The sequence below is a fragment of the Rhinolophus sinicus genome, linkage group LG02, assembly GCF_036562045.2.
Source record: "Rhinolophus sinicus isolate RSC01 linkage group LG02, ASM3656204v1, whole genome shotgun sequence".
Lineage (NCBI taxonomy): Eukaryota > Metazoa > Chordata > Mammalia > Chiroptera > Rhinolophidae > Rhinolophus > Rhinolophus sinicus.
The window spans coordinates 54,535,969-54,548,266 of record NC_133752.1 but is presented as its reverse complement, the minus strand read 5'-3'; the positions used below and the strand labels follow the sequence as shown (position 1 = coordinate 54,548,266).

General features: G+C 40.6%; 1 protein-coding gene and 1 long non-coding RNA gene across 10 annotated transcripts in view; one reads left to right on the top strand and one right to left on the bottom strand.

The window, feature by feature from the left end:
- SHROOM3 (shroom family member 3) overlaps positions 1 to 12,298 on the top strand; it is a 286,596-nt gene that overhangs the window by 166,232 nt on the left and 108,066 nt on the right. Inside the window, exon 1 of one of the 9 annotated variants that reach the window (XM_074324429.1) lies at positions 6,395 to 6,545. The exons of the other annotated variants lie outside the window; for them this stretch is intronic. Within the exon in view, the coding sequence (XP_074180530.1) occupies positions 6,466 to 6,545 (80 nt within the window). The 5' untranslated portion in view covers positions 6,395 to 6,465. Of the gene's footprint in view, positions 1 to 6,394; positions 6,546 to 12,298 lie in introns of those variants that run through there. 9 annotated transcript variants of the gene reach the window in all.
- LOC109440252 (uncharacterized) overlaps positions 8,535 to 12,298 on the bottom strand; it is a 34,260-nt gene continuing 30,496 nt past the window's right edge. The window contains exons 2-3 of the long non-coding RNA XR_012493686.1: positions 10,721 to 10,801; positions 8,535 to 8,655 (exon numbers count right to left, since the gene is read on the bottom strand). This is a non-coding gene — a long non-coding RNA (uncharacterized LOC109440252). The remainder of the gene's footprint in view (positions 8,656 to 10,720; positions 10,802 to 12,298) is intronic.

The window sequence follows — 12,298 nt, the reverse complement described above, 5'->3', positions numbered from 1 at the left end:
GCCATACAATCAACTCTAACGCGTCTTTCGGAACAAAAATCTTAGACCAGGTCTTAGACCGGGTCTTATGTTAATTTTTGCCCCAAAAGACACATTAGAGCCAATTGTCCAGCTAGGTCTTATTTTCAGGGGAACACAGTAGGAAATTTGATCTACTGTGTCTATTTAGGGGGACTAAACTTTCATGGAGTCACTTTGATGTTTATGTATGCAATTCCTTATGGTTCTTTCACACTAGTTCTTGGGTCTGTTTCCTACAGCAATACCCACATAGGACAAAAGGCAAATATAATAAAACCCAGCATTTATAGAGAACTTAGTGTGCTGTTTAGAGGGGATTAGCTCATTTAATCCTTACCTCAAGCAATAGAGGCTATTATAATCCATTTTTCAATAAGGTCGCAAGGCCTCCTCTAAAATTCAGGTTAATTAATTTATAATTGAAATCTTGCAACACAGCTTGTACTTAAGTTGGGAAACACTTGTATTTCAGCAAAACTTTTAATTTTATTTCTCTCCTTTCTTCTTACCCAAATACCAAAACACCGTGCTTAAATGGCAATTCAGGATTAGAACCCAGGCAGTCTGGAAGTTCCAGGCTCCTGCTGCTTAACCAACATCCTTTAGCTCAAGGTGTGGAGACTCCAAAAAGAAAAAGCAGATGATATTTGATAAAAACCAGTGTTGGTACAAGATTGCATTAAAGTTATAATGCACTGAGCTAAAAATGAAAAATTTATTCTGGAAACCTATTAGTGGTGTTTTTTTGTTTGTTTTTTCATTTTTTTATCTGTATAACAGCCTGCACTTAGAGAATGCAAGTCTTATACATCTCTCAACATTCTCCCTCCAATACTCATTTTTACTCTGCTAATGAATTGCCCCTCAAAATCAAAATAAAATTTCGTGCATATCCATTTTCCTTTTGGAAAGGTGTTTGGTACTTTTCTCCCTGACAGCTAGCAAAAGCTGGTTGCTTTTGTTGTCTTTAAGACTGTCTCTTATTTGGGGTGTGGTCAAAGTGAAAATAAGGGCATTTCCTGAGGAGTAATGAGCTCACAAGAGTCCTTATCCTCTAAGTTAGAAAAGCCTAGCACTCATTGGTACCAGGGAAGTGCCCTAGACTGGAATTGTTTTTGTTGTTCTGATCTGAAAATGACAACATAGAACACAGCCAACAGCACGCAACATTTTATTATGGGTGATGCAGATTTAATTGGTATGTAGAGGGCATGCCTGTGGACGTAGTCTTTGGAATATTGGCCAATCAGATCACTTTCAACATTTCTCAATGTTTAGTTTCATCTTATAATTAAGTAACAACGATCATTTCCTGGCAGCTAATGACTGGCTAGAGGAGTTAGAAGCCTCATTAGGCTGATAATTTATCAAATTCTGAGCTCTTCATCTGCAGTGTTGCAAAAAGAGAAAGCATCCTCAAATTCCAGAGTGATTAAAGACAGTCTCCAACCATATTTTATGTGTGAGTATTAACTTGTTCGTCAAAGGCTGACTGTATTATTTTCCAAGTTTAGAAAAAACAATTGTGTATTATATAAGCAGGAAAAATGTTTATGTGACTTTGATAGAGATGCATGGAACTATGTTAACACATACACAAGCACACACTAAACCAAAAGTAAAATTGATAGGCCATGTTTCCTTTAAGATTCTTTTGTAACAATTCTATACCCTTTCCTGAGAACAGGCTTGACTATCCATTAATTCCAGTAATAGCATCCTTAGATTCGTTCCACAAATATTGATTGAGCACCTACTATTAGGCACTATTGTAAATGTTGAGGACGAAGTTGGGGGTGGGTGATAAAAACCTCTGTCTTTACTGAGTTGATACCCTAATCATAATTATTTCTGTCTTCAAGACTACCTGTCACTAGGCCTGGAAGCCTACAAATTAAATATCTTTAAAGTGGTCCAGCTAAAGGTAAAAGAGGGTCCTCACTGGACCATCTTGGCCAACCTACCTCTGACTATCTTCTTGTCGGTATGGACATTGCATAGTAGCCCCAGCTTCTGCAATTTAACACGTTGCGTACGGATCACGAGAATCTTCGTTTTTTCTGAGCGGATTTTTATGAGGGATTTAAACCCCGCCGTAACCAACGTGTTAAGGATCACTCACTGATCAGCCATGTTCCTGAGATTACAATCTTCTCTTTAGGAGAGAAAATACAGTCTCTTCTCCAAAGGGACCTACTGTTTTCCTTTTCCTTCGCCGACCTCCAGCTGCTCACAGCAACCCAGCTCCAGGAAGAGCTGTTGTTCACAATCTTAGCTGTAAGAGGGCGCATCTCACTGGCCCTCTGGTAATGGAACCAGCGACCTCCATGTTAGGAGCACGGCGCTCCAACCTCCTGAGTCACCGGGCCGGCCCGAAATGGTAGCTTCTAATCCTTTGATGAAAACATCCATTTCTACAACTTGATGGAGGGAGAGTCGGGCCTATAATACAAGCTTGGAATTCTAGAAATGTGGAACTCAAGGTAACATGACTCTCCTAAACGACTTCCATCCTGACTTGACCAGGTCTAAAAGGCCTCTGGAGCAATGGAACAATACTTTACTAAGGGTTCACACCCTTACACTTCATCAGAGTTACTGCTGGGAATTCCTCAAAAATATAACCCCTCCATATACTCCTGATTTCCTTGGGGCAGAATAACCTTACGTGCTCAGAAAACTCCATGGCTCCTCCACCATAGGAATAACTCAAGATACGAGGTCCTCTGGATCTTCAGGATTGTCAAAAATGCAAAGCAGAACCTCAGGGAGACTTCTGACTTTTGGTTTGAGCTATCACATCCACCCCGGATTTCAGCATCAGAGATACCCGCCATTGTGCTGTGTAGAATAGGTGGGCATTGGCCCCGGTACCTTGCATGAAAGTTATCCTTGTATCCCAACCAATTCTCTTGGTTATAGACTATTCACAACTAAGAATTGGGTCTATCCAGGTCTCATGCTGCCAAATTCAATTCTTCAACATGATTCCTGGGAATTCTTCTTGCCCTGAATATTTCATAAGTGAGCAGAATGTGTGATTGATGTCCTTTATTTTATTAAAAGCTTGTTTTCTGTAGAAATTCTGAAATTTCAAGATGTTCTTTATTACTTTGTTTTAAGTGCCATGTGATAAATATTTGAAGGAACATTCAGCTATTTTAAAATAATTTGGCAGATACCACAGTGCAAAAACATACAAACATCCCAGTCTGTTTAACAAATACCCCAACCATTAGTAACCCAAGGAGAAAAAAGTTGGTAATTACTTAATGGACATCCTGTATAGCTACTTTCACATAAAGTATAGGTAGGAACTCAGAGCAGGCTTTTACTTCACCCCTGAAATTACTGCTAATTTTAAGTTACTTTTCCTAATGTGCCTAGCAATCCATCTCATCCCATTTGCCTATAATTTCCCAAGAATTATAGTGTTTGAATTCATTCCTGGATGGGAGAAAAGATAGTACTATAACATACACTTTTATTTAAGTAACCAGGAGTTTTCAAAAAAGGGAAAACATCACTGTGCTTTTCTGAGTGGGCATACTATGTCATAGAAAGACGGGCCTGGAGGGGTTGAACCCAACCCTTCAGATGCAATAGGCAAAGACTCTGTTTTGCATTGGTTTTTCTAGGTTTTCTAGGTTTAAAGAAAACATAAGGACTGAGGGCGTGGCCTCATCCTGGAAATATAATCAGGAATGGAACCTTGGTAGTTAAAACTGAGGACAACAAAAGAATCTTTATGTTTAGGGGAAGGAAAGGCCTCAGAAAAGAGAAATTATTCTGAATAACTCAGGCTCCTTGTCTCTTTTTCTTGTGTGAAACTCAATGTTTCCTTTCTCCTTTTATCCTCTCCAGATGATGATATTATTTTGAGTAGAAGGATATACTCAGGTGTATAGAAGCTTTAGAAGCTGATGGCAGCCTCACAGTTACTGGCTCCTCTGGGCAATGAGAGACTTGCTAAAGGAGAAACAAACTAGGAAAGAAAATTCTACACTGAATGACAAACCTATGTGTTCTAAGGATGAACCCAAGCTTTGGCAGTTGTGGGAATGTCCTCAGTGAGAAGTGAGACAAAACTCTTTCAATTGCTTGCACTGGGGAAACGCCCTCATCACTAGGCCTAGGATCATGAGTCAAAGCTAAAGACTGGAGTCTCTCGAAGTCTGTGTGTGCTGGGCCTTGAAAAGGAGTATGCAGATTTCTGGGTCAGCGCCTCTTCTGTAATGCCTTTCCCCTCCCAGGTCTCCCGTTCAGGTCTGGCAGGGTTTAATGACTGGATCTCTGCAATGAGTGGCATCTGGATAATTCAGGGGAGCTAGACACCACCACCCAACCTGCACTGGGATTGGAATTTGGGTGGAGTGCCTGGGAGGTGGACACCTAAGAGGCTGTCTTCTTGGGGAGGTTAAAGAAAGCTTTTGCAAGCCTGTTACGTGAGTCAACAGAAGACTTCAGTCTACTTTTGTCCATTCTAATTTTTTTAATAGTACTGAATGTATAGAATCTTCAAAAATGGATTGTCTGATAATGCATATTTACATTTACCCTTAAAAAGAGATGTTAAGATGTTTGGTTGATGGGTTGTTAGTTATTTCCAATGTATAGGCTGCCTTTATACTCTGGGTATAAGTGTTAATTAAACAAATCAAAAATATTTTTTAGTCAAAATGTTCTTTCAGAGGACCTAGTTTAAAGTTAACTGTCTAGCATGCAGTGGGACCAGGCCAAGTGAGTTCAACACTTTAAATAGCACGAGTCACCCATGAAGACCCGCCCTTCTCATTTTCTTCTGAGTATCTGCAGAGCTTTAAAATTACCTTCAGGAATAAGGTGATATAGCTGATTTTTTTTATAAAGCAAATTCAAAAGGACAAATTAAATGATTCCTTCTAACCTGTGCTTCCCCTGCAGTCTGACCCTCAGGAATAAATCTTCCACAGATCAGATCAAGAGAGATGGTGTTTACTACTTCTGAAGACTAAAGCTATTGCCAACCCTAAAAGTGACATAACCGGGGAGGGATGGGTATTGGTCATGTGTGACATAGACCAACCCAGAACTCCCATGGACCTACCTATAAGCCCTGCCTCTGCAGAAATTGAATGGGCTTGGAGTGCAGAGAGATGAGAGTGTGTGAGAGAGAGACAGAGAGAGAGAGAGACAGAGACAGAGAGAGAGAGACAGAGAGAGAGAGAGAGACAGAGACAGAGAGAGAAAGAGAGACAGAGACAGAGAGAGACAGAGAGAGATCATCCCACACACATATTTGTAAGGCAATACCTTTTAAGTAGCCAGAAGCCAGATCTTTGAGGGGTCTCAGAAACTACCTTAACTGTGTCCCAAAGAATTGCTGACACCTTTGGTTGGCAACCCTAAGCAGGTAACTGGTTCTAGTTATAGGGAGACATTGTTTTTCTTAATTTTTTTATTTTTCAATTGCAGTTGACATATAATATTATATTAGTTTCAGGTGTACAGTATAGTGATTAGACATTTATATATGAGTGATCTCATGAAGTGATCTTATGAAATGATCACCCCGATAAATCTTATACTGTCTGACATCATACATCCTTATTACAATATTATTGGCTATATTCTTTATGCTATGCTTTATATCCCTGTGACTGTTTTGTGACTACCAATTAATTCCTTCACGTGTCCCCCCAACCCCTCCCCCACACACACACACAGAATCTGGCAACCATCAAAATGCTCTCTGTATCTATGAGCTTTTTTCTGTTTTGTTTGTTTGTTTATTTTGTTCTTTAGATTCCATACATAAGTGAAATCATATGGCATTCGTCTTTCTTTGTCTGACTTACTCCACTCAGCACAATACCCTCTCGGTCCATCTATATTTTTGCAGGTTGCAAGATTTCATTCTTTTTTATGGCTGAGAAATAGTCCATTGTATGTATGTACCATCTCTTCTTTGTTCATTCATCCATTAATGGACACCTAGGTTGCTTCCATATCTTGGCTACTATAAATAATGCTGCAATGAACATCTGGATGCACATGTCCCTTCAAAGTAGTGTTTTGGGTTTTTACAGCCAGAGTGTGGAGACCTCTCTTCCCAGCACTGGATTCCTAGGCTGGGGAGCCTGGTGTAGGGTTGAAAAACCCCTGGTATCACAAAGACCCCCTGAAATAAATGCTTCTCTGAGAACTGCTTGGGGGCTCTTGTTCGTTTTCCGCCTGTTCACTTTTCCCTATGTTCAGCTCCCTTCCCTTCCATGCCCACAGCAGAGCCTACTACTACCAATTAGTGATGAGGCAAGGTGGCTGGGAGGTGCTTCTGCACGGGGGAGTTCTATTGTTTTTATAACCAGTGCCAGCTCTGAGTGGATGGTGAGTAAGAGCTTCTTCCTCTTCCCTCTGGGCTGCCCTCCTCTCCTGTACCAGTCTTGTTGCTGGCCTGGTTCAGATATGGTGCTAAGCAAAGGCGGCTGCCTGGCTTTGATTCTCCCAAGGCTTGGGACTCAAAACTCGAGACGGCGACAAAATCTGTAAGTGGGGGCGGCATTGGTCTACGTTTCCTGTTAGCCAATATTCTTGCAGGAGGGCTTCTGGGGAGAAAGTGGCAAATGTGAAGGTAATAACATAGCATTCATTACTCTTCCTCCATTAGGTAAATTGAAAGTGCTTGCTTGACACAAAAGCGCAAAATGGATGTTGAATCCATCTTTTGGAGAACTTGGGGCTGATTTTTGGTTAGACAGCATTTTCTCTAAAGAATCCTATTTCTGGCAAGTTTCGTTCTTTTTAAATACAAACAATATCTGCTTGTTCATTCTTGTGTTTGAAAATTACAATATAAGCAATTATGGTTATCCATCCTGGACATTGATTTTTGCCGTTCTGCTGATAAGAATAGTGTTTGTTTGGGATTGTAGCTGCTCTTTTGTGTGCATCACTAACACATTGTCAGCTGCCGGAGTATTACAAGCAGATACAAAAGGACCTTGTCTCCACAGTTCATGCTCAAAGAGTATTTTTGTATAGCCTATGGGGGGAAAATTAACTCATTGGCATCTTTGTGTGTGTGTGTGTGTGTGTGTGTGTGGGTGTGTGGTTTCTTTTCTTTTGGTAGCTATAATCTGCAGTTTCTGCTTCCTTAAGCATAAAGATCAGTTTCTCATTTTGTAACATGATTTCTTTTCAAACTTGTAGTTTAACTGAATCCAGCTTTGAGCGACATTTTAAAAATGCTCTCCTGCCTCAGAAGCGCTTCTCCAAACCAGGTGTTCTCATGCTCACCTGCTGGCGGTGTTTGATTAGCAGCCAGCTACAGCCGGGTGTTCTTATTGGTGCCAAATCCATTCTATTTATGGGAGTCTGTGCTTGAGAAGACGAGTCATGCTAATTATTCAGACCTCTTCCTTGGAAGGAATGTGCCAAAATCACAAAAGCAGAAAAGCCAGAAACAGTATGAGGCGTGGTATTGATGAACCATAAAATCAGAATTTCACCTCTTACTATTGCTTTGTTCTTGGATACATCATCCTTTCCAGCTATGAGCTCATCAACCCTTGTTCTTTCTCTTGGCCAGTTGGCATCACTGCCATTCTACAGATGGAGAATGGGAGATGCATCTGGCCAAGCCAAATTGCCCCAAAGCCAGGTAATCTCGCTAGAACTGGGAGCCAACTCTCTTGACTTCTCTCCAGCCCCTTAACTGTCTGACAACACAGCTTAGAAGAGAGAGCTAGAGGCTAAGTGAAAACTGCCAGTGTCGGCTGAAAGCAATCTGTGCTTGAATTATCATTCAGAAGCCAGAAGAAACCAAACAGTGGGTCAAACAATGGATCCATAAATGGAGACTGGGAGAAGAGAGCAGGGAAGAAGGTTGGAAATGAGGGAATTTGGGATCTAAGTCCAAGAAGATAGTGAATATGCTGGAATATTCTTTTTAGGCAGGCCATAATGCCTCTGTTACTATCTGTGGGCTGAACTATGCTAGATAATGTCTGTCATATAGAAAGTACAGAATGTCCTCTAGTAGGGAATGATAATCAAAGTAAAGCTCATGTACAAACTTAAATCATTCATTCAGCAAATATTTATTGAGTATCTCCCATGAGCCAGTTCCTGTAATATTCACCTTTGTAGCCTCAATGCCTATCACATGGTAATCAGATAAGATGAATGGATGGATTGATGGACAGGTGGACTCACGTTGTCCATGAAATTTTATTTTAAGGACTCCCTGTTTTCTCTCTGCTCTTACTCTCCTGGGAGAGTTCATACAATCCAAGACTCCTGCCCCACCCCTCCCACAACCACCCACTCACAGGAAGGAGAATTTCCTTAATGAAAGCAAGTAAACACAGGCCTGTGTGCCCACAGGGAAGAAGCCTTTATGTACTTTACCCAGATGGAATCTGGAAAACCATGTCAGGAAGGAGGTCACACCCTAACCAACTCAGGAGAGTAACATTTGCCTGTTGGAGGTATCACGGTAGCAAGCCCAACACAAGGGTACATAACCTCTGGGTCAGGCAGTCAGAGCACATCTGCCTCCATGGTCTCCAGAGCTCTGCCACTCTTCACCACTATCTCTTGCAGTTACTTCCTGGGATTCCAGCTTCATCTCAGACATACACAGCCAGGATCTATCTAGGGAAAGCACACCAGGCACCATTATTTATTGAATGCCCTCAATGCACTGGCCTCAAACCAAGTGCAGAATTAGATTATTGTACCTGACCAGTTGGTTCACATCTTAAATAAATACACAGGCAGATAGAGGTGAACTAAGTAGAAGGGAAGGTGAAATATACGCCAAAGGGAAAAAAAATAAAAAGGCTGGTGCTGGGGAGGGGAAACCGATCAAAGACTGTGATTTTGAGAGCTTACGTAAGACAGGATCTTAAAATATTTCAGATCCAGCTCCATGTTTCTTATCAGCCAGAGGAAGGGCAAATTTTGTTGGAAGAGGGAAAGAGGAGCCATGCATTTCATGCTCTTAACACTGATTGTTTCTTTGTGATTGTTTCTGTCTTTGGACCACCAGTGAGCCGTGTATGTGCCTCTGACAAAGCACATGGCGACCCCTGGCCAAGCAATTCGTTTACTTTCTATCTCCTCTAATAGAACATGAGCTCAATGAGGGCAGGGACTTAGTCTTCTCCTCCTTTCAGACTTCCAAAGCCTAATCAGTAAATGCTTGTTGAATTTACATATAAGTATGATACCTGCCTCAGTGACTATAACTGAGTCTCAAATGAGAGCTTGGGTGAGAATGTTAGATGCTCTTCGAGTTCAAGATAGAGTGCTCAGGAAGCTTTCTTATCTGTAGCACTACTCACTAGGATCCCGAGATGATGGGATTAAGAGGGGGTGGGGTGTTGTGGGCAATCACCTGAGTCTGAGGCTCAGAATTGGAGTGGACCAATGTGGCTGTCGCAGTGTAGTGTGTGTTTGAAACACTATGTCACATGTAAGAAAGGTAGGATGAGGCCAGTGTGTGAAGGGACAAATGAAAATGTCTGAAACTTAAACTTTTGACAATGGAAACTACTGAAGCCATTTAAGCCAAGCTGTAAGAGATAAGAGAAAGCTAAAAAGTGTTGAATGCAGCAGTGCCAGGCAAGATAGGTTGAAGCATGAGATGCCAGAGGCAAGGAGCCTGCATAGGAAGGTACAGCAATAATCTTTGAGTTAAGTGATAAAATTCCGGTATTAGAGACGTAGCAGTGGGAATGAATATCAAGATTCTGGTTTATTGTTTTGTTTTGCTTTATTTTAAGATAAATGTATCATTTGTATCCATGGTTTTCTCTAAATGAGGATTAAAATAATAGTGGCTAAATTTTTTATTTAGTGCTTACTATATGCCAGTCACTATTCTAAGCATAATACATATAGTACCTCAATTCAACCTCACAACACCCCTTTGAAGTACTATTAGACCCATTTGACAGATAAATTAACTGAGGCACAGAGATTAAGAATTTTGCCCAAGGTCATACAGTTAGTAAGACATGGAGCCAGGATTCAAAGCTGGATGTAAGGCTGCACATCCTAGGAAAACGAGCTGCACAGTTCAAAGCCTGCACAGCTCAAAGTCTTAGCCACAAATACCCACTTCAACAGATCATGGGAGGATTTACAGTATGATGAAAGAGGTTCTAAAATGTGACATGTGCTATCATCATTTCAGAAGGAGACTAGGGAAACATTTCCTGCATCAGCTTATCTATCATCATTGTTAATACCCTACTCTAGCTTAAGGTGCTCAGTATACCATAAAATTTAAAATCTGTAATAAGATAATATGCTTTTTCTTTTTAAACATTGATCTTTCTAATTTAAAAATTAATAATATTCATTATAACATTAAAATATTACAGAAATAACAGATTTAGAGTGAATGTCCCATGCAATCCTAATTGCCCCCACATTTGTATCTACTGTTGGATGGAAATTTCTCCAGCTCTTTTATGTATACTGACATATTATCATAATTTATGTTAATAATAATCATTTTTCCCTAAGGTGATCATACTGTTTTATAACATGCTTTCTCATTTAATATGTTTTGGACATCTTCCCATATCAGGACATACAGTTTCATTTCCTTCAAAAGTTATATAGGATTCACTTTCAACTTGACCCAGTCTGGATTCATGTTCTTTTCCAATCAGCAGAGCAACAGGTTTGATGTGACCTAGATTCTTACCTCAATGCCACTTTTGTTCCTTTTGTGTCTTGGACAGGACTCAAGGAGAAGCAAGCTTAAGTGGGACTCAGTCTTCTGTTTCTGTGAAAATAACAGAAGCTGGCATTTATCTAGTACTCACTATGAGCCAGCAACTATTCTTAGCCCCATTTTGTAGTTGAGGAAACTGAGGCCTAAAGAGGTTAAGTAACTTACTTGCACAAGTTCATACAGGTAGAAATTAGAAAGTCAGAAATTGAACTCCGGTTCTTTGACTCCAAAGCCGTATATTTAGCACCATACTGTCTCTACGTCTTGTACAAGTCTTTTACCTAAACTGGATAATGGTGGTTTCCATAGCATCATGTTGAGATCCACCGTAGAGTAAAAGTCTATTAAGATGAGCTCTCCTACTTCTCTTTATGGCACACGTCAAGAATGCTAGCAGCCAAAAAGAGGGAGTTATCTGAAGAAGCACCTTCCCCTCTGCTGTCTCTCTTTCTCCTCCCCCTCCCCACAGGTCACTAGTTAGCCTGAAATTTGACCCCCTGCCTCTTAACATTCTCCAGGGGATGCCTCCTATAACTCATACCTCATTTAGTAGCTCTACTGCTGATGGAGGCCATGAAAGGGGAGTTACCAAAGGTTCCTTGGGTGAAGTAGAATTCTCTATATTCCAGCTGGGTGGTGACATGACGCTGTAGAGGGCTGTATATATCCACCCAGTACAACCACACAAAATTTCAAGAGCCTCTTTAAGTAGATGAGTGTAGATAAACACTCTTGGTGGAACATCCTTTAAAGGACTTTGGTTTTTGTTTTGTTTTGTTTTTTGTCTAAGTGAACTAGACTGGTGTAATACACAGCCTCTTCTAATGAAATAAAGGAACTCTTTCCTTAACTTTGTGCTAAGAAAACCTAAGCAAAGACATGTAAGATGAACCCCACAGTCCTAGATCCTTCAAACCATTAATATTTATATTATCTGGTTGTACCTAATTTTGTTGCTTCAAATTATTTCTCCCCAAGGTAGGCAGTTTCATAGAACTTCAGGGTTAGAAGGGATCTGAATGAATGTCTAGGCAGTTTGGTTCTTATGTCGTGTGTTACAACACTCCCCTAAAGTGGTCAACCAGCCTTCACCTGAACCCCATCAAGGAAAATGAACTCCCTAGTACAAAAGCAGACTATTTCACTTTCAGAAAATTTCAAATTACAGTACTGTTCTTCTTCATATTAACCCTATCATCTGCTGTCTCACATCTTCAATCCTTTCCTCTTTCTTGGACCCAACAGGAAACATTGAATGGTTTTTCCACTTTACTGCCTTCTAACCTTTTGAGGATAGTTAGCATTGCCCTGCCACATCTTCTCCTTTCCAGATTAGTCTTTAATTACTTCACCTGTTATTCCCATGTCATAATCTAGAGTCCTGGGCTGTTAAGGTCAGTCCCTCTTCCTTGATTGTGTTCTAAATTATCCACGTCCTTCTTAGACAGCTGACATCTAACACAAACACAGCACTTCAGGGAAAACTAGCTGAGGACAATCGCTTACCTTGCTCTTGATGGTCTACTTCTATTAGGTGTGCTAAACTTA